Source organism: Pseudorasbora parva, chromosome 7 (genome assembly GCF_024679245.1).
Source record: "Pseudorasbora parva isolate DD20220531a chromosome 7, ASM2467924v1, whole genome shotgun sequence".
NCBI classification, from domain to species: Eukaryota; Metazoa; Chordata; class Actinopteri; order Cypriniformes; family Gobionidae; genus Pseudorasbora; species Pseudorasbora parva.
In genome coordinates this window covers 12081538-12104059 of record NC_090178.1, presented here as the reverse complement: position 1 = coordinate 12104059, position 22522 = coordinate 12081538, and the positions used below count along the sequence as shown (strand labels likewise).

The following is a 22522-nucleotide window of genomic DNA, read 5'->3' as shown; positions in this document are numbered from 1 at the left end:
TTGACTTGGCCACTAAATTACTCAGATCCCCATCCAATCAAACATCTGTAGGATGTACTGAACAAATAAGTCCGATCCATGGAGGCTCTGCCTTGCAACTTACAGGACATAAAGGATCTGCTGCTAACATCTTGGTGCCAGATACCACAGCACACTTTCAGGAGTCTATAGGAATCCATGCCTTGACAAGCCAGGGTTTTTTTGGCAGCAAAAGGGGGACAAACACAATATTAGGAAGGTGGTCATTATGTTATGCCTGATCTGTGTGTGTGTGTGTGTGTGTGTGTGTGTGTGTGTGTGTGTGTGTGTGTGTGTGTGTGTGTGTGTGTGTGTGTGTGTGTGTGTGTGTGTGTGTGTGCGCCTATGTGTATTACGGGGACATTTCACCTGAATACACGCCACATTATGAGGACATTTTGAATTATGAGGACAGGGCCGATGTCCTCATAATTCTAACAGTGTAGAAGTGTTTCTATACATAGGGGGAGCTAAAATCCAGAATTTTAGCTAAAGTCCTTATAATTCACATAGACCTGATTTTGTGTATCAGCTGTGTATCGAGACAGCGCCCCTGGACGTGGGTCTGCGGTACTGCACCCCTCATAAATATTCACTCTCGTGTAAGGAATCGGAGCTTCTGATTGGCTGACCGCCTGAAGTCCTCATAATGTCGGAATTTCTCAGACCCAGTGTGTACATCTAATTTCCTTATACAAGTGGATTTATGTAATTTACTCATTATTTAAGCATTATTGTCTACAATTGATGAACTGTCAAATATATTTTTTAACGTAGAGTGATCCCTCGATGAAATGTAATCCTTAAATGTATTATAATATCATATAATCGGTTAATTTCCTGTTTGGACTGGATTGAAACCACCTGAGAAAACTTCTGTGATTTGGACCTGTTTGAAGCAACTATTAAAAGAAAGGTAAGTTAATCTGCTGTTCAATCGCTTGTGGCTCATTTTGGCTTGTTTGTGTGTGTTTTATAAGCTATTTTCTGCTCGTTTTACAGTCAGAAAGCACCTAGCACCTGATGCTAACGGGGCTAGCTTAGAGTCATTCTGATCCCAGACTGTAAGGAGAGAATCAGAGATGCTTGTCATATTTAACTTGTTTTAGATTCCAATATAATTGTAAATAACTTATTTTGAGCACATACATCAGTCTAGCCATCGTAACAATGCGTTGTCATGACTACAATCTGTGAAGGGGATAGAGTATCCTGACATGCTACTGTAAATAGTACTGTAGTTTAATGTTAGCTTGGTTTAAAGTTACTATTATTATCATTTTTAAGAAACTAGGAAATCAATATATGCTTTTATTCCTCCTGAATGTAATAAAATATACTCTGTACCAATAGAACTGTAAGTATTAATGTTTATAATGAAAACAATCTTGCTGAATAATGTTAAATTAAATGCAATGGTCATACTTATAGATGTTTTTCTTTATGACAGCAGACACATCAGATAATGCGCTGGAAGAGGCTGTACAGTTTTCCCTTCAGAAGAGAGAATGGTCTGATAGAGCTAAGTTTAAGTGCAAATATTTTGTTTAATGAAGCTGTGCCAGATACATATGTTGTTTACAGTGATGTTTTTCTTCTGTTGTTCAGTTGTACTGAGTTTGAGAAGGCAGATTTCCTGCTGGAATACAGACGAGACTCATAAGCAAAGAAGAATGAGAGCGGAGGCAAAGAACATATCTTTATGACGCTCTGAAAGTGTTCATCTTTGAGCTTCATTATGATGGAAAACTCCTCTGGTAAGTGTTTGATGTGTATGTAAGTTTGTAATTATGGCCCTGTTAACAATAGGGATGCACCGATATGAACATTTTGCCCGATAATGATAATCATTTATATCAGAAAGCCGATAACCAATATATTGACCTATACCTAAATACAAATTTTTATATACTTTGAGCACCTGATTACAAAAACTAAAGGCTCACCATTAAAAAAAAGCCATATCCCAAATACTTTAACATAAATCAAACATATGGAGTACAGTTTGTACTAGTGTAAGATTCCTTAACTTTTATTGTACCACTTTACAATAAGGTTTGATTTTATTATCATCAGTTAACATGATCCACCAATGAATGAATAATGCTTCTACAGGATTTATGAACCTTAGTTCATGTTAATCTCAACATTTTCATTCAACATAAACCATTAACAAAGGTTATTGCTTTATATTAGTTCATGTTAGTTAATGCATTAACAAATGAGACCTCATTGTAAAGTGTTACCAAAAACACCCACTGCCTAACAAAAAAAAAAAAAAACTAAATAATGCAAACAAGTCATTGGCCAGCATGACTTAGGCTATAAAGGATAAGTCTCCACGTCGCTACCAGGTTATTTACTCAACAGAACACATCCTGTATACGATAATGCAGATATTTGAACAAAATCAACATGGTATTGCATCTTATATTTGCACAAAATCACACACAGATGATCTAAGTTATGTAGTCAGAATAGTGCTCTTCCTATGAAACACAACAACTAAACCCGAAGACTTTACAACTTATTACATTAGTGTATACTACTATAATGTAATATGACAACCCCAATCATATGTTATTAATGTTGTGCATTGCTACAGAGCGTGCGCTAAAGATTAAGATGATCACTCGTACAATGATGTGCTGCGGGTTATTAACTCAATGAAACACGCTATATTGCTTATATCTGCAAAAAATTACGCAAATGCTCAAGTGAAGCTTTGACTAAGTTACATGCTAATCTGTGTAACTCCTGTTGTAGAATTGCCCTTCTGCAACAACGCACTGAAACACAACAGCTAATCCCAAAGAATTAACAGCATTTTATTACAAGAGTGTTCTCAGTGTAATGTTATGTATAGGACAGTCCCAGTAGTTATTAATGTTGTGCATCACTGTTTGAGCAGTACGTGCTGAAGCTAAAGATGATCAACGGTACTATAAAGCGCTTTACTCCAACGTTAATTAACTCAACCAAACGCATCCTATAGATCTCTGGAGGTCACGTGGCCCATTCTGTTTTTTGGCAGGGAAGAACAGCCGGCGCCAGCTCGAGTTTCAAGGCAGTTCACTGCGCACTTTAATTCCAAAAGACATACGCTGCGTCCTAATTCGCCCACTTATACTACGTCCTAAAAGTATACTCTTTTTGTGAACAAAAGTATATACTTTTGAGTGTGTAGCAGAAGAGTATGCAAGTTTTGGGACATACTACTTTATTATCTTTAACGGACTCTGTTGCTTAGTTATGTGCATCATATCACAGTTTAAACTGCCGTCAATCATCTTCACAGTTCAAATCCTCCACATTAATTTCCTGCCATATCGGAGAGAAATGTAAATACTGATAATTGATCACTCAAACCCCTTTATATAAACCTCTCTACTAGGGATGCTCATTTCGGTTAATTTTCCCGACCGACAAGCGATGCTTATTAATCGATTATTAACAGTTAACTGATACGATTATAATATTGAATTAGCATTACATAAAAATACAACCGACGAGTATCTGTGACCCGTTAAAAATACTTTTTTCACGTTTTTATTTTATTGTGCAAACAGCAGAACATACAGTACAGCTCAACAATAGAACCTAGATTCACACTAGAGCAGAGCCCGACTTTTTTACGCCCCTAGGGCCGGACTTCGGGCTAATTTTCACGTCATACCTAAATGTGGGCCGGGCTTCGGACCTTTTTAGGCTTCTCATTTGTTTTATATTTATTTGATTAATTAAAAGGAACAATGAGATGTGCTGCACTGGTGGAAACATCATGAGACCATGATAGCTTACTCGACTGTCAAGACATTCTCGCTCAGGGTTATAGAGTCCAGCGCCAGCAGCAGCGCGCGTTTCTTCAGCAGCTGCTAGAGTTAGGGCCTTTTTACAAATGATTCCTTCATTCATTTTCTCTGACCAGGTATCTTAAACCACGTGTAAATTTTACTCCTGGCAAATGGTTAAATAATAAACGTGTGTGAGAGCGTGTTATGGGCTATAGGTTGTAGTCCGATAGATATGATGGAGCTGCAACACGCATCGTCGCAAATGAGTAAAGCAAGCCAACGCAAATAGTCGTAGTCTAAGTCTTAGATGCTCAAAAACACAATCATCTTCAATAAAAATTAATAAATGATCTTACCAGTGCTTCGCTCTTTCATTTTGCGGTCTTTGAGCTGCTGAATAAAATGCATCTTGAATCTTTTGCTTTCGTTGCTGTGAACTCCGTTAAATATAGGCTATACCGCGGGAATTTAAGATCTGATTTATATTCATTTTGCAGAGGTGTAAGGTATAATACAAACTGCATGTTCTTTTATTTTTTTATTTGTTTAGATTGTTTAGCTCGTTTCGTTTGTGAGTGCCGTTGCGTGCAGCATCAGCCTGCCTCAGCTCTTCAAAAATGCCTTTTTAATGTGGAGGTAATATTATAGTAGGCTAAATTAACTAACATTGTGATACTTGAAGTGTTTTAAATCTATGGATTTTATTATAGGCAAGACAAGTCAATAGTTGATTTGAGAGGCTAAATTCATTAAACATGCGGTTTACTCACTGTTGGCCACTGGCCACTTGGTCGTCACTTAAAAAAATGTAAACTTTAATTTAACAAACAAAAAATTGCTCTAAACATTTTTCTAAATTAACTTAACAATGAAACGAAACAAAATATAACTACTTTGACATTAAAAACAAAACTGAACTATTTTAATGGCTGCAACAATGTAAGCTAATGTAAGCCCCCCTTACATTACATTTTAAAAAAAGTGATTCCAATCATATCAAGCAATTCAAAACCATCATGATGAATACTGCGCATCTAAAGTGTCTCGGCTGAAGGAAAATTACATGATCTATCAGCTTATATATATCGGCATAATTTTCATATCGGATTGATAACGTTAACATTAATAATGTCCATTTATTGGATGATAACGATATGGTGGCAATAAATTGTGCATCCCTAATTTACACCTGGTATTAAGATGCGTTTTGGTCGATCGGATCTCGAGTAGATGAGGGACACACATTCCCGTTTACACTTGGTGTTTTAGTCAGTCTCTTTTATTCATTTTCAACCACTTCTGTCCTGATTTCTTCAAAGGGAGGGTGTATGGGTGAGTAAATGTATGGGCTTTTTCGGGTCTTTTGTTCTAATGGACAAAAATTATCTCACGCAATTTACACATGAACGTGAGCGGAGACCAGCCGAACACTGTGAATGTGTCAGAAATCAAGAAATGGTGAGAGAGAACATTGTGCTCTACGTTTTTTCTCTTGGGTAACTTGGGTAATTAGCTGACTGTCTTGCACACGTCCTGTAATGTTTATGCTGGGGATGAACTGATACCACTTTTCCAGAACGAACTTCCAACTTACCAATAGTACCAATAACTTGTATTTTCATTGCATTTTTCATTTAAAAAAATAATGAATAGAGAAACCAAAAGAATATGAATCAAATTGAGTTGGCTTAGCAAATAGATATCCTTCAGTTATTTGTATGCCTAATTATGCCTGTTAAACTGTATTATAGGAGCTACAGTTACTTTCACTGTTCATGCTATTGCTGTATCACAGGCCCGGCTCCAGCTTTGAGATGCAGGGTGGGCCCATTGAAATTCCTGGTGGGCCAGACTTTATTTTAGACATTATTTTTACCCATAACAACTTAATTTTATAACAAAAGAGGCAGGACTTGAAAGTAACTCCCTATATTTGCAGGGCTCAATATATATATATATAGTACAGGCCAAAAGTTTGGACACATTACTATTTGTAATGTTTTTGAAAGAAGTTTCTTCTGCTCATCAACCCTGCATTTATTTGATCAAAAATACAGAACAAAATTAATATTGTGATATATTATTACAATTTAAAATATTTGTTTTTCAATTTATTCTACTTTAAATGATGATTTATTTCTGTGATCAGAGCTGTATTTTCCGGATCATTCCTCCAGTCTTCAGTGATCATGATCCTTCAGAAATCATTCTCAGATGAGGATTCATTACGAGTGTTGGAGACAGCTCTGCTGACTAATATTTGTTCATAACCTGAGATATGTTTTTATAATACTTTGATGAATAAAAAGTAAAAAAATAAAAATAAAAAAAGAAGCAAATGTTTTAAAAATAGAAATATTTTGTAACAACAGTATACAATACTGGTCAGTTATTTGGGGTCAGTCATTTTTTTATTTCTTTTTTTAAATAAATCAATAATTTTATTCAGCAAGGATGTGTTAAATTGATAAAAAGTGATAGTAAAGGAGATTTATATTATTTGAAAATATGTTTTTATTTTGAATAAATGCAGTTCTTTTGAACCTTTTATTCATCAAATATATTATTCAGCAGAACTGTTTCCAACACTCATAATAAATCAGAATATTAGAATGATTTCTGAAGGATCATGATCACTGAAGACTGGAGGAACGATCCTGAAAAATCAGCTTTGATCACAGAAATAAATGATCATTTAAAGTAGAATACATTGAAAAACAAATATTTTAAATTGTAATAATATATCACAATATTAATTTTTGTTCTGTATTTTTGATCAAATAAATGCAGGCTTGATGAGCAGAAGAAACTTATTTCAAAAACATTACAAATAGTAACGTGTCCAAACTTTTGGCCTGTTTTGTATATTTTTAAATAACCTTCAACTACAACATTATAGAGTAATACAAAATACACAAAAATTAAAATAAACTTAGAGGTTCCTAGGACAATTAATAGGAAACATGCCTAGTTGGGCTGTCGAAATTATTTGTTTTTTTGATGCATCGCGATGCAGACAAATACGATTCGGTATCAGTTCAGTAATAGACCATAACCTATTATAATGTACTGACGCTTTTCTGCCATCATTTGTCGTGTATGTGCATTGTCGCGGTAGCATACAAAGGCAGAGGGAGGCGAGACACGAGTGTGAGTAGTTAAAATTGCTCCAACTATTTTAAAAGCAGACATCTGGGCACATTTCGGATTTTTTGAACAACCTGGTAAGCACGACCTGGAGAACACACGTGCTGTGTGTAAATTATGTCACGCACAAATAAAATGTGCATGGGGTAATACCACTAACTTGAGAAACCACGTCAGCCATTTTCATCGTGAGCTGTTAACGCCTGTCAGTGACAAGGTGGACCCAGCTCAGCCAAAAATCTAATTATATCAACGTTCGAGTTCTTAAAGGGCCTGTTTACACCTGGTCATTTCATGCATTTTTACAGATTCGATATATCTGATTTATCAAAATGATTTATTTACATTTGGTCACAAAACGTTTTATGTTTTTACGTTTTGTCTCATGTTTGATACATTAAAGAAGTGTGTTTTCTTTGAGCAGGTAAAATAAAAGGTTCAGTTCATATAACTGACTGACAAAATTATATACATGAGGATGAAGTGCATCGTCAGTGCAGTGTGCTGAATCGTGTTATCGAACCGAATCGATGGCATGATAATCATAATCGAATCGAACCATGAGACCAGTGTAGGTTCACACCCTTAATGCCTAGCCTAGTCAAAGACTCAAGAGAAGATCAAAACCCTAAAATAACTGATCAATAAAGCCAGAGGTGAACAGTATTTTTAAATGTATTAACTGTCATATCTGTGTCTTCTTATGTCAAATAAAAATTTTACATCTTATATTAAAATGTAATGTAACCTTCAACCTTTTTTTATTTGCATATACAATGTATTTTTAATCCAAATGTGTCCTGGTGAGTGGGTTAGCAGTCAAGTGCATGCAACAGAAGTCTGTGTAATTATGGGCCATCATTTTCAGCGATGTCTGTGAAAAACGTCAGCTCAATCCACTCTGCGTGTTTCACTCATCAGCTTGTGCACAGCAGCTATAGTATGGATATTTAATTTTGTTTAATATTCTGTTAATTAGATGCATTTATTTAATCTTTCTCTGGTATTTTGGGCTGATACCGATACTGGTATCGAAGCATCTCTAGTTTCCACATTAGGTCATTCAGCGGAGAGCAGGCGGTCTTTTGTGACTGTTCGAACACATTCAACCACACAGACGTTACACTACGAAAGCAATCTGGTCGAATGAGTTTTCCAACTTCTGGAAGTGGTTGAAAGTTGACAAGCTCAAAATGTTTTAAACCCCATTTACACCTGTGTTGAGCATCATCCACTTTTGATCCGATTGTCCAAAACACATCTTAATACCAAACGCTATTAAACTATTAAATGATTGGTGATCACAAAGAATATATTTGATGATATTAGATTTTCATCACTGATATTGTCTTTTTTTGTGTCTAACAGGAATAAGAATTCTTAATTGAAAGTTGAATTGTCATTTATTTAGTGTTAATCAGCCCGAGATGACAGTTCCCTTTGGATGACTTGTAATCTCTGAACATATGAATCCAAACAACTGGATGAAGACGATCCGTGTGGATAGAAAAACTTCACGTTTGCCTATTTGCTGTAAGGAGCATCTGTCCTGGTGAAGATATCACACAATTACGGCGATTCTGAGTGGCCAAGGAAATGCACGGTACTGTAAACTTTACATAACCTATTTAGCATTTGTAAGATTATTTTAAAGATTCATATTATCCAAGGTAATGTTCCTGACTTTAAATGCATCACAGTATGTCAGGTGTGTGTGGCTTACACGTTTTGTGAGGACCTTATCATAAGAAGATGTTCCTGATGTCTGACTTGACTGAAGAACCTCAGTGTTGTGTGTGTGTGTGTGTGGCTTACACCTGGGTTAAGAGGACACATGTTTTGTGAGGACATTATCATAAGAAGATGTTCCTGATGTTTTACTTGACTGAAGAACCTCAGTGTTGTGTGTGTGTGGCTTACACCTGGGTTATGAGGACACATGATTTATGAGGACATTATCATAAGATGATGTTCCTGATGTTTGACTTGACTGAAGAACCCCAGTGTTGTGTGTGTGTGGCTTACACCTGGGTTATGAGGACACATGATTTATGAGGACATTATCATAAGATGATGTTCCTGATGTTTGACTTGACTGAAGAACCCCGGTGTTGTGTGTGTGTGGCTTACACCTGGGTTATAAGGACACATGATTTATGAGGACATTCTCATAAGATGATGTTCCTGATGTTTGACTTGACTGAAGAACCTCAGTGTTGTGTGTGTGTGGCTTACACCTGGGTTATGAGGACACATGATTTATGAGGACATTATCATAAGATGATGTTCCTGATGTTTGACTTGACTGAAGAACCCCAGTGTTGTGTGTGTATGTGTGTGTGTGTGTGTGGCTTACACCTGGGTTATGAGGACACATGATTTATGAGGACATTATCATAAGATGATGTTCCTGATGTTTGACTTGACTGAAGAACCCCAGTGTTGTGTGTGTATGTGTGTGTGTGTGTGTGGCTTACACCTGGGTTATGAGGACATTCTCATAAGATGATGTTCCTGATGTTTGACTTGACTGAAGAACCTCAGTGTTGTGTGTGTGTGTTACTGTGATCTGATACGCTGAAAACACCAGATCAGAAGCTGTTTGCATGAGCAAAGTGTGCGCTTCTCTTTTACATAAATATGCAGAAACAGAATACTTATTTCATTTCAGCAATGTAAAAAAATTAATTTTTGGTTCATTATCAGTTTCACAATAAACCAAACATATTATTTTTTTTTACATTTTTCAGCATTCTCAGTTTCTTTGAAGTTGTGTTTTACTCAATTGCTTTGGCAAAGCATCTGTCAGTCATCTGGTAAAATCTGAAATCTGGTAAAATCGGGGCAGATTAGAATGTGGCGGGCCGCCGGACTATAGGTTAACGATAACTTTTACTACCTACTTCTGTTATGATCAGGGTTAGGGTTAGCCAGACTAGAGGTTAACTATAATTTGTACTACCTACTTCTGTTATGATCAGGGTTAGGGTTAGCCAGACTAGAGGTTAACTATAATTTGTACTACCTACTTCTGTTATGATCAGGGTTAGGGTTAGCCAGACTAGAGGTTAACTATAATTTGTACTACCTACTTCTGTTATGATCAGGGTCAGAGTTAGCCAGACTAGAGGTCTACTATAACTTTTACTACCTACTTCTGTTATGATCAGGGTCAGGGTTAGCCAGACTAGAGGTAAACTATAACTTTTACTACCTACTTCTGTCATGATCAGGGTCAGGGTTAGCCAGACTATAGGTCTACTATAACTTTTACTGCCTACTTCTGTTATGATCAGGATTAGGATTAGACAGACTAGAGGTAAACTATAACTTTTACTACCTACTTCTGTTATGATCAGGGTTAGGGTTAGCCAGACTAGAGGTAAACTATAACTTTTACTACCTACTTCTGTTATGATCAGGGTTAGGGTTAGACAGACTAGAGGTTAACTATAACTTTTACTACCTACTTCTGTTATGATCAGGATTAGGGTTAGCCAGACTAGAGGTTAACAATAACTTTTACTACCTACTTCGGTTATGATCAGGGTTAGGGTTAGCCAGACTAGAGGTTAACTATAACTTTTACTACCTACTTCTGTCATGATCAGGGTTAGGGTTAGCCAGACTAGAGGTTAACTATAACTTTTACTACCTACTTCTGTTATGATCAGGGTCAGGGTTAGCCAGACTAGAGGTTAACTATAACTTTTACTACCTACTTCTGTTATGATCAGGGTCAGGGTTAGCCAGACTAGAGGTTAACTATAACTTTTACTACCTACTTCTGTTATGATCAGGGTCAGAGTTAGCCAGACTAGAGGTTTACTATAACTTTTACTACCTACTTCTGTTATGATCAGGGTCAGGGTTAGCCAGACTAGAGGTTAACTATAACTTTTACTACCTACTTCTGTTATGATCAGGGTCAGGGTTAGCCAGACTAGAGGTTAACTATAACTTTTTACTACATATAATTAGGGTTAGGGTTAGCTTTTAACCAGGTATAACTTATCTACTGTATTGTTTCTATTCTCTTTCTATTATGTTTGTCTTCATGTGTATTGGACAGCACTTTGAGTCAACCATGAGTTGTGTTCAAGTGTGTTATTCCATATCCCCGTAATTACGTGTCCTCATAACCCAGGTGTAAGCCACACACACACACACACACAACACTGAGGTTCTTCAGTCAAGTCAAACATCAGGAACATCATCTTATGATAATGTCCTCATAAATCACGTGTCCTCATAACCCAGGTGTAAGCCACACACACACACAACACTGAGGTTCTTCAGTCAAGTCAAACATCAGGAACATCATCTTATGATGATGTCCTCATAAATCATGTGTCCTCATAACCCAGGTGTAAGCCACACACACACACACACACACACACACACAACACTGAGGTTCTTCAGTCAGGCCAAACATCAGGAACATCATCTTATGAGAATGTCCTTATAAATCATGTGTCCTCATAACCCAGGTGTAAGCCACACACACACACACAACACTGAGGTTCTTCAGTCAGGCCAAACATCAGGAACATCATCTTATGAGAATGTCCTCATAAATCATGTGTCCTCATAACCCAGGTGTAAGCCACACACACACACACAACACTGAGGTTCTTCAGTCAGGCCAAACATCAGGAACATCATCTTATGATAATGTCCTCATAAATCATGTGTCCTCATAACCCAGGTGTAAGCCACACACACACACACACAAAACTGAGTTCTTCAGTCAAGTCTAACATCAGGAACATCATCTTATGATAATGTCCTCATAAATCATGTGTCCTCACAACCCAGGTGTAAGCCACACACACACACACAACACTGAGGTTCTTCAGTCAGGCCAAACATCAGGAACATCATCTTATGATAATGTCCTCATAAATCATGTGTCCTCACAACCCAGGTGTAAGCCACACACACACACAACACTGAGGTTCTTCAGTCAGGTCAAACATCAGGAACATCAACTAATGAGAACGTCCTCATAAATCATGTGTCCTCATAACCCAGGTGTAAGCCACACACACACACACAACACTGAGTTTCTTCAATCAAGTCAAACATCAGGAACATCATCTTATGAGAATGTCCTCATAAATCATGTGTCCTCATACCCCAGGTGTAAGCCACACACACACACAACACTGAGGTTCTTCAGTCAACTAAAACATCAGGAACATCATCTTATGATAATGTCCTCATAAATCATGTGTCCTCATAACCCAGGTGTAAGCCACACACACACACACAACACTGAGGTTCTTCAGTCAGGCCAAACATCAGGAACATCATCTTATGAGAATGTCCTTATAAATCATGTGTCCTCATAACCCAGGTGTAAGCCACACACACACACACATACACACACAACACTGGGGTTCTTCAGTCAAGTCAAACATCAGGAACATCATCTTATGATAATGTCCTCATAAATCATGTGTCCTCATAACCCAGGTGTAAGCCACACACACACAACACTGAGGTTCTACAGTCAAGTCAAACATCAGGAACATCATCTTATGAGAATGTCCTCATAAATCATGTGTCCTCATAACCCAGGTGTAAGCCACACACACACACACACACAACACTGGGGTTCTTCAGTCAAGTCAAACATCAGGAACATCATCTTATGAGAATGTCCTCATAAATCATGTGTCCTCATAACCCAGGTGTAAGCCACACACACACACACATACACACACAACACTGGGGTTCTTCAGTCAAGTCAAACATCAGGAACATCATCTTATGATAATGTCCTCATAAATCATGTGTCCTCATAACCCAGGTGTAAGCCACACACACACACACATACACACACAACACTGGGGTTCTTCAGTCAAGTCAAACATCAGGAACATCATCTTATGATAATGTCCTCATAAATCATGTGTCCTCATAACCCAGGTGTAAGCCACACACACACACACATACACACACAACACTGGGGTTCTTCAGTCAAGTCAAACATCAGGAACATCATCTTATGATAATGTCCTCATAAATCATGTGTCCTCATAACCCAGGTGTAAGCCACACACACACACACACACACAAAACTGAGGTTCTACAGTCAAGTCAAACATCAGGAACATCATCTTATGATAATGTCCTCACAAAACACGTGTCCTCATAACCCAGGTGTAAGCCACTCACACACACAACACTGAGGTTCTTCAGTCAGGCCAAACATCAGGAACATCATCTTATGAGAATGTCCTCATAAATCATGTGTCCTCATAACCCAGGTGTAAGCCACACACACACACAACACTGAGGTTCTTCAGTCAAGTCAAACATCAGGAACATCATCTTATGATAATGTCCTCATAAATCATGTGTCCTCATAACCCAGGTGTAAGCCACACACACACACACACACACACACACACACAACACTGAGGTTCTTCAGTCAGGCCAAACATCAGGAACATCATCTTATGAGAATGTCCTTATAAATCATGTGTCCTCATAACCCAGGTGTAAGTCACACACACACACACACATACACACACAACACTGAAGTTCTTCAGTCAAGTAAAACATCAGGAACATCATCTTATGATAATGTCCTCATAAATCATGTGTCCTCATAACCCAGGTGTAAGCCACACACACACACACAACACTGAGGTTCTTCAGTCAGGCCAAACATCAGGAACATCATCTTATGAGAATGTCCTTATAAATCATGTGTCCTCATAACCCAGGTGTAAGCCACACACACACACACAACACTGGGGTTCTTCAGTCAAGTCAAACATCAGGAACATCATCTTATGATAATGTCCTCATAAATCATGTGTCCTCATAACCCAGGTGTAAGGCACACACACACACACACCACACTGAGGTTCTTCAGTCAGCCCAAACATCAGGAACATCATCTTATGAGAATGTCCTCATAAATCATGTGTCCTCATAACCCAGGTGTAAGCCACACACACACACACACACACACACAACACTGAGGTTCTTCAGTCAGCCCAAACATCAGGAACATCATCTTATGAGAACGTCCTCATAAATCATGTGTCCTCATAACCCAGGTGTAAGCCACACACACACACACACACACACAACACTGAGGTTCTTCAGTCAGGCCAAACATCAGGAACATCATCTTATGAGAATGTCCTCATAAATCATGTGTCCTCATAACCCAGGTGTAAGCCACACACACACACAACACTGAGGTTCTTCAGTCAAGTCAAACATCAGGAACATCATCTTATGATAATGTCCTCATAAATCATGTGTCCTCATAACCCAGGTGTAAGCCACACACACACACACACACACACACACACACACAACACTGAGGTTCTTCAGTCAGGCCAAACATCAGGAACATCATCTTATGAGAATGTCCTTATAAATCATGTGTCCTCATAACCCAGGTGTAAGTCACACACACACACACACATACACACACAACACTGAAGTTCTTCAGTCAAGTAAAACATCAGGAACATCATCTTATGATAATGTCCTCATAAATCATGTGTCCTCATAACCCAGGTGTAAGCCACACACACACACACAACACTGAGGTTCTTCAGTCAGGCCAAACATCAGGAACATCATCTTATGAGAATGTCCTTATAAATCATGTGTCCTCATAACCCAGGTGTAAGCCACACACACACACACAACACTGGGGTTCTTCAGTCAAGTCAAACATCAGGAACATCATCTTATGATAATGTCCTCATAAATCATGTGTCCTCATAACCCAGGTGTAAGGCACACACACACACACACCACACTGAGGTTCTTCAGTCAGCCCAAACATCAGGAACATCATCTTATGAGAATGTCCTCATAAATCATGTGTCCTCATAACCCAGGTGTAAGCCACACACACACACACACACACACACAACACTGAGGTTCTTCAGTCAGCCCAAACATCAGGAACATCATCTTATGAGAACGTCCTCATAAATCATGTGTCCTCATAACCCAGGTGTAAGCCACACACACACACACACACACACAACACTGAGGTTCTTCAGTCAGCCCAAACATCAGGAACATCATCTTATGAGAATGTCCTCATAAATCATGTGTCCTCATAACCCAGGTGTAGGCCACACACACACACAACAAACACAAGTATTTAACAAACAGCAGCCCATCACTTTTGTCTCAGATTATTAATCAGTTCTAGACTAAAGATGAGGGTGAGGACAGTGGGACGAGTTGGGAGAAAAGGAAGTGGTTTTCACCCCATGGGTTAAAGAATCTGTTTTCCTCTTTTGTAGGGATTCTTGAATCTTCTGAAGGGGCGAGGCAAGAAGAAAACGGCAGATATGGCCTCCAGCGGAGTCTGCAGAACTGAGCACAGTTCACCGGGTAAACTGCAGAGCGTCCGGCTTCAGCAAAACAGCGAGCCTTTGTCAGGAATCAGGGATTATCGCTTACATGAAACTTGCTAAATGTTTGGTAACACTTTATAATAATGTTCAGTTATAAGTCACTTATAAGTTATTAGATAATGATGAACTAATCATTTACAAAACATGACATTCATAAATGACTTAGTAGTATGCTAACATTTTATGACTGTTTTGTTAATTCAGTTATAAGTAATTTATAAGTTATTGGTTAATACATTCATTCATTTTTAGTGGAATGCTATACCATATATTCATATACAAGTGATGTGTATACAATTGTAGTGTACACTTTAGATTAGGGGATGCAGAAAGAGTTGTAAATGAGTTCCACATCACCTGTAGTAGGTGTTGAACACTAGTGTAAGTGCTGACCGGTGAGGGTTCGACCTCTGACACTTCTGCTCATCACCTGATGTGTGAGTCAGAGGACATTAAACCGCTTCACATTATCCCAGATCCCACACAGGACTGCAGAGATTCAAAACACACTGCAGTCCCCTGACTGGAACGACTCTTCTCAATGATGCTGCTTTAGCATGTGTGTGCAGTTGAACACACACCAGCTGAAAACTTGGATTCATCAATACATTACTGATCATTTACTAATAGTCTGTTCATCATTTGTTCAAGATTAGCCATTGTTTGAGATGACACTAAAACAAGTTTGACATAAATACTCCAATAATGTTTAAGTGTTAATTATAGTACATCATCTAATAACTCAAACATCTACTATTGATCTGTCTTGATAATAAACAGCACATTTGTTAATGGTTAGCATATCACTTATTAATCATTAATGAATGTATAGTTAGGTTTTGTAAATGATTTAGTTCATCATCTAAACTTATAACTGAACGTTATTCTAAAGTGTTACCCGTGTTTGTTTTTTCTTCTGTTGCCGCTACTGTTGCCGCTACTGCTATTCTGTTTTGTTCAAATGTATGGCTATGTCTTAAACTTCTGTTGAAAGCTTTAAAGGGATGTTGAAATTGTCTGCCGAAGTGTTTTTTTTTGTGCTATTGAACTCATGGCGACCGTCACCCGTCTGCTCACCCACATTCTTCAAAATATCTTCCTTTGTGTTCAGCAGAAAAAAAAAGAAACTCATACAGGTTTAGAAAAAAACATGAGGGGGGACCCTTTCATTTATTTTCAGCAATTTTTGTTAATTATGTTTATGAGAGGTTTTAAGTATCTTGTGATTTATGTAATATTGTCAGGGCAACAGCTGTAATGTTGTAAACGAGCACTAATAAACTTCTTGTTCTCTGAAGGTGTGCACTGTCGTATGTCCTCATGTCTGTTTAAAGGTCATGTGATCACACAAATAGCAGTATAGTGTAAAAGACATAGTTGCATATTCAGATATCAGAATATCATAGTTTAGAATGGTTGTGTGTTGGAGTATGACCCACAGGTGAGGATGTGTTTGCAGTCTCAGTACTGTGTTCATTTGTCCTCATAAATCAGGTGTGTCCTTTTAATGCACAATGCCTTCACGTTTGTGTTTGTGTATTGCAATGTCCCATTAATTCATGTTTGTCCCTCTAATACACATTAATGTCATTTATGTGTGCTGTGTATCCACTGTCCTTATAATTTCGTTTTTTGTCATAGGCGGGGCTTAGACACTTAATTATGTGTCCTCATAATTATGTATATTGTCAGGTGGTAATATTATAAGTTGTGTTGTGTGTATACAAATTCTGAAGAGAAATCTGTGTTGTTTGGCTCAAAACAAAATTTTTGATACCCTCCACATCACTGTAGAGCAAGTGGAAAGGGGTGTCCCTGTAATACACCAAAAAACTGGTTTGGGCTGAAGTGTCCTCATAAACCACATAAACCCGTATAGGTGTGTGTGTGTGTGTGTGTGTGTGTGTGTGTGTGTGTGTGTGTGTGTGTGTGTGCTAACTAATATTCCCCAATGGCAAAATCATGAACAACATCAACAATTTTATTACATCAACTCTCATCAAACAGTCCAAAAAAATGTCTGTAAAGCAAGTAGTCTTTAGTCATTACAGTAAATGCAGTCCTTCAACCCCACAGGCAGAAGAAGGTACATCTGCAGACACTGCGGGAGAGATCAGAGGTGCAGAAAATGAGCCCGAGAGAACGTATGCGGCTCCGGAAACTCCAAACAGCAGATGAGAAAGCACGAAAGTTGAAGTGAGTGATGTTCAGTTCACTGACTGTGGCACACTGAATGCTAATCAAATGTGACTCGCAGTTCATTCCATAAAGTTAGCATGAGTGTCAGGGCTTTTCTCTTTTCGTGGTGCAAGGATATTTGGCAGCGTGTCTCATGTCAACTTTGATTCTTTGTCTAATATGTAATGCACTGATAGAATTGGAATAGTCAGCGTTGACTTGTCACACTCAAACTGATGTATTATGCTCATTATTACACTATATTGTTTACCCAAAAAGATTCTGTGATCATTTACTACCCTCAGGTTGTTCCAAACATGTATAATATTCTTTCTAGAGTACAGAATATTTGATAATTAGATGAACATTGGGGTGCAAACAACATTTGTCCCTGTTCATATTTAATGTATGGATAGAAAAAAAATTGGGTTACACTTTACAGTAAGGTTTAATTTGTTAACATAAGTTAACTACGTTATTTATTTTTATTTATACTTCTATAGCATTTATGAATCTTAGTTAATGTTAAAGGTACACTATGTAATGTTTTTGTTTAAAATTAACAAATAATTTGATAATCAATAGTCAATATATCATTAATTCTTCTTCCATAACATGTATTAGTCTTACCCTGATGGCTCACTATGGCAAGCCTATTAGTGTTTATATTTTAGACCTGTCGGGATAGTTTTTGAAGGAAATTGCATACATATATTACTCGCCCTTGTGTGTTTTGTCATTTCCGTAAATTGAGAAAAGTTCCTCCAGCAAAGGTTAGTTGTCACAAGCGACGTAAAGCACGCTAAATCTTAAATCACCAGGGAATCATCCGTTTTAAAAATACAGTTTTTTATATATAGTAATGTTGTTCAGTGCTTGTTCATGCTAGTTATTACATTAACTAATGTTAGCAAATTAGATGATAATATTAGTTTGCTTTATTATATTTTAACAAAAATTTACATTTTTGAGTGAGCTATGACAGTTACATAAAAAGTTATACTGTTTATGCACAAACTCTTACTGTTTTACTATAGGAAAATTGTGGAGGAAAAATATCAAGAAAACCATCTTCGCATGCAAGAGTACAAGTCAAATTTTCAGAAAGTCAATATGGATGTTTTAAAGGTATGTAGATAAGATTCCTGTTAGAAATTGCGCATAATTAACAGCTACAATTAGTTTCTATTTGTTACAGCATTTGTGTTTTTACATCTTTTCAAAAGGTGAGAACTGAAGAAGGAGTTAACAAGACTCAACCGATTCCGATTGAGACACCAAAAATGAACTCAGAACCAGCTGGAACCATTTCTCATCTCTCTGATAAGATGTGCAAGTCTGTGTCAAAAGATGGTGAGTGGTTAAATCACTGTAACTTCATTTCAAGTGGAAGAAAGTGTAGCTCTGGGTTGACACCAGGACTGACATTAACCATAACCTAGGTTTAAAAGCATTGCTATATCCTCTTTCCGAATCATAGGAGTGAAACATTACATTTACAAGGGTTAAAAGTGACCTAATAAGCCAATAACCCAGGTTTAAGTGTGGCATGAGAAGCCCTTAAGTTGGAAAATACATTTTCGCTTAATTAAACTTTCAGCAAGTATATTAATTAAAGCAATTTGAAACCTAGCTCCCCTGATACTTTTCTACTTGTCTATTATGAAATGTGTTCTGATGAAATTCCACTCATCTCTTCCAAATCAAAAAGTTTAACTTTCCATCAGAAATGACTTTCTTTTTCTTCTACATCTTCATTAAAATTCATTGTGTGCTTGGCGCTCCAATGCCTCTTTCTCCATGGTTTAACAAACAACAGATCCCAGAACAGAGCTGGGTACCATGAGTATTACACTGCACTGTCAGACACACACACATTTAAAAGAGATTTGAAAACATATTCCATTTTGATTTGAAAGTCAAATGATTCCTAGATGCTTTAATGATGTTCCTCTGCACAAATTAATCAGAGCAGAAGTTTCCTGGCTTTATGAACAAATGATAAGGAAAGTGAGAAATTGAAAGTTTAGTTTCATCCCTTACTGGTGTTAGGACCTCAGAACTCAAGCCTGTGAACAGTTTCTGCTGGTATGCTGATTTTTCCAGATCCCACTGTAGATCAGAGATGGGCTACTGTAATAGTGTGTACTTATGAATTAGTATGAGTCAACAGACATCTAGATACTCAGTGAGATTTTTGTTTTAAAGAAATAAATTATATGGTAACACTTTCAAATAAGGTGTGATTAACGTTAGTTAACTACAGAAGGGATCGGATGCTATTTCATGCATTCTGACTTATTTACACTGTTTAAAATTTGACATAAAAAAGTTGGACGTAGAATGGAGTATTTCTGTGCAAAATACACTCCCTGTAGGATTCAACATTTTCTTTTTTTTAATTCTTTTTTTTTAAGTATGGCTCTATATGACATCATAAAGGGCGGAATTCCTTGTATAAGCACTTCTCCTGAATGAACGCATGCACACATCAACCAGAGCCGTCAACGCCCTTTGTTTGATTTACGGAAGCCATCAGCAGCACTGTCATTTTGTTTTTACTCCAACAATCTCACTAAAGAAGTATGTTTCTGGTTGTGAGACAAAGATAACCTTGTTCAGCTTCCAAAAAAAAAAACTGATTTAAGGATACATAAGGATGCAGTTTGTTTTTCTGGAGCAGCAGCAGAGTTCTGCAAGTGTGTTTGTTTGTTCCTGGTCATGGGTTGAGTGAAACTGCATCAAATGTCTGTGTTTTGTAGGCAAGTGTATATAATGTAATGTCACAAAACTAATGAAATATGTGTGACAGGGCACTTTAATGTTTTAGCATATCAAGACATTTTGGACAATTTCACACTCCCAATTTTGTGGGAACAGTTTGGGGGATGGCCGCTTCCTGTTCCTGATTTTTAACCTCTTAAGCTTTGCAAACTTTTTTGTGGTTGCTCTGCTATAGGACACTTTACACCTGCAAAAGGTTGCATTTGTAGGCAGTATATGGAGGTGGAAAGGCATTCAAGACCCATCCAAATTCATTATTTGTGTCACAACCTTTGGAAACAGCTTAAATATACATAATCTTTACTAAGTATGATATCCCACAATCATGTGATTTAGCAGTTGGTGGAAAGTAGTGTATTGTGGATTGTTTCAATCAGGTTAATAAATAAAGCGTATGCTATTGTCAAAATATCGCTGCAAGCAGCAATTATTGGGGCTAAGCACAACAGATGCAAACAAGGAATCAAGCTACAAACCAAATGCAAAAATTACATTTGAGACAATTTTAGCAAAAAGGTTGAAAACCCACATTAATACATTGAGTTGTATAGAGCTAATTTCATGTTTTGTTTAACTATAGCATCGCCAAGTGGCGCAGTCCCAGCGCTTTTTAGATCAAGCTAAAAGGTCAGAGAACAAGACATCACAGTAATCTAGTTGTAATGTAGGCTTGTATAAGCCTTTCTGTGTCTGCAAAAGAGAGAAAAGGTCTGAGTCAAGCAATGTTTCTCAGTTGGTAAAAAGCAGTTTTAGAGATGTGTTTTACTTCAAATGTTAACTGTGGATCAAAAATTATGCCAAGATTTCACACCTGTGAAGTGGGAATTACCCTGCTGGAATTAATAATCAAACAGATCTGCTCGGCCTTATGATTAGCCACCACTGTACCAATCTGCATTAATTCAGTTTTGGAAGCTTTTCAGCTTCAGGAAGTTATTCTGCATCCAGATACTGATCTCTGCTAGACAACTAAGTAAAGCTAATAATGAGCAATGGACATTAGGTAGTAGTGGTGACGTAAATCTGCATATCATATGCATAGCATTGATACCCAAGACTAGCCTGACAAGCCAGATCCACATCAAGATGTTGGGTCTGGGAACTCACCATTGACAGGGCTCAATTCGAGAGGCAGGATAAACGGTTGTCTTTCAAATTCCCTCTGCATGCAATTGGATAGCACTACAACTAAGAGCAATGTAAAGCGAAGCTAGTTGACAGATTAAACTTTCACTGTATCCGATCGGCAAAACTCTGAACACATCTTCCCTTCTTAAGAATGACTTTTTTTGTTATTTTCTCAAAGAAAAGCTCAACTCCCAAGTCTTCCTGAGTCGAGGCCAAAACAGGTTCAAAACCGCCGTTCGCCAGCTTCTTTGTTTACAAGTAGCATGCAACTCTGCAGTCATTATGTTAGGCCCGCCCACCGACTCTATACACAATGTGATTGGCCTGACCAGAGATTGGTTTTTACTGCTCAGAAGTCTATTGAGAGTTGCTAGACTACACTTGTGGCAGATTAGATTTCCATTAGATTTCTAGGCTAACCCAAGACCATATTTCTTGATGATATTCCCTATTGGAAGAATGTAAATGTTAAATAAAATTAGATCCAACACTGAACCCTGAGCAACTCCCTGTCGAACAGGCATGGTATTTGATTTTTAATTACCCAAGCTTACAAACTGGGCACAATGTGTTAAACAAGCCTGCAGTCTCCCTCTCATTTACTGAAGCTTTCGTGCCTCGATCGCCCCCCGGTGACCGGTCCCAGTATAGCCGCCCCTCTGTGTTTTCTAATGGACACGAGGCAAACTAAACAATAAAATTACACTTCAAATATTTTTTCCCCAAAGTTAGTTTATGTCACTGAAGGCAGTTATCATCACATTTCAAGTGTTCGTTTTTAAAATAAGTTTAGTTTGAGTTAGTTATTTCATGCTATAAAAATGGGGGGTGTGACGTCATGATTGACAGCTGAGACTGACGTCTTCTCTGAGTGAAGTTGTCACTGAGGCCCTAACTGACTTTTTTCGAAATTTTTGGGAGCAGATTGGAGCTTTAGCTTTAATTTCTACATTTCCATAACTGTTTATTTCACATCAACATAATTAATTGTTCTGCATCTGCGAGAGTGTGGGCGGGCTTTTGATATCGCAGCTGTACTTCCTGCTCTACTACCTGCGCTCTACT

General features: G+C 37.7%; 1 protein-coding gene and 1 long non-coding RNA gene across 3 annotated transcripts in view; both read left to right on the top strand.

The window, feature by feature from the left end:
- The window catches only part of nek11 (NIMA-related kinase 11), a 144705-nt gene that overhangs the window by 56480 nt on the left and 65703 nt on the right, over window positions 1-22522 (top strand). Inside the window, exons 10-12 of the mRNA XM_067448160.1 lie at window positions 17444-17563; window positions 18583-18673; window positions 18772-18898. Coding sequence (XP_067304261.1) covers window positions 17444-17563; window positions 18583-18673; window positions 18772-18898 — 338 coding nt within the window. The remainder of the gene's footprint in view (window positions 1-17443; window positions 17564-18582; window positions 18674-18771; window positions 18899-22522) is intronic.
- Window positions 338-15842, top strand: LOC137082744 (uncharacterized). 2 transcript variants are annotated; one of them, XR_010906405.1, is made up of 5 exons: window positions 338-934; window positions 1469-1529; window positions 1627-1775; window positions 8371-8562; window positions 15254-15842. It is a non-coding gene; the product is annotated as an uncharacterized lncRNA (long non-coding RNA). The 2 variants fall into 2 exon arrangements; XR_010906404.1 differs by having other exon boundaries at window positions 8328-8562.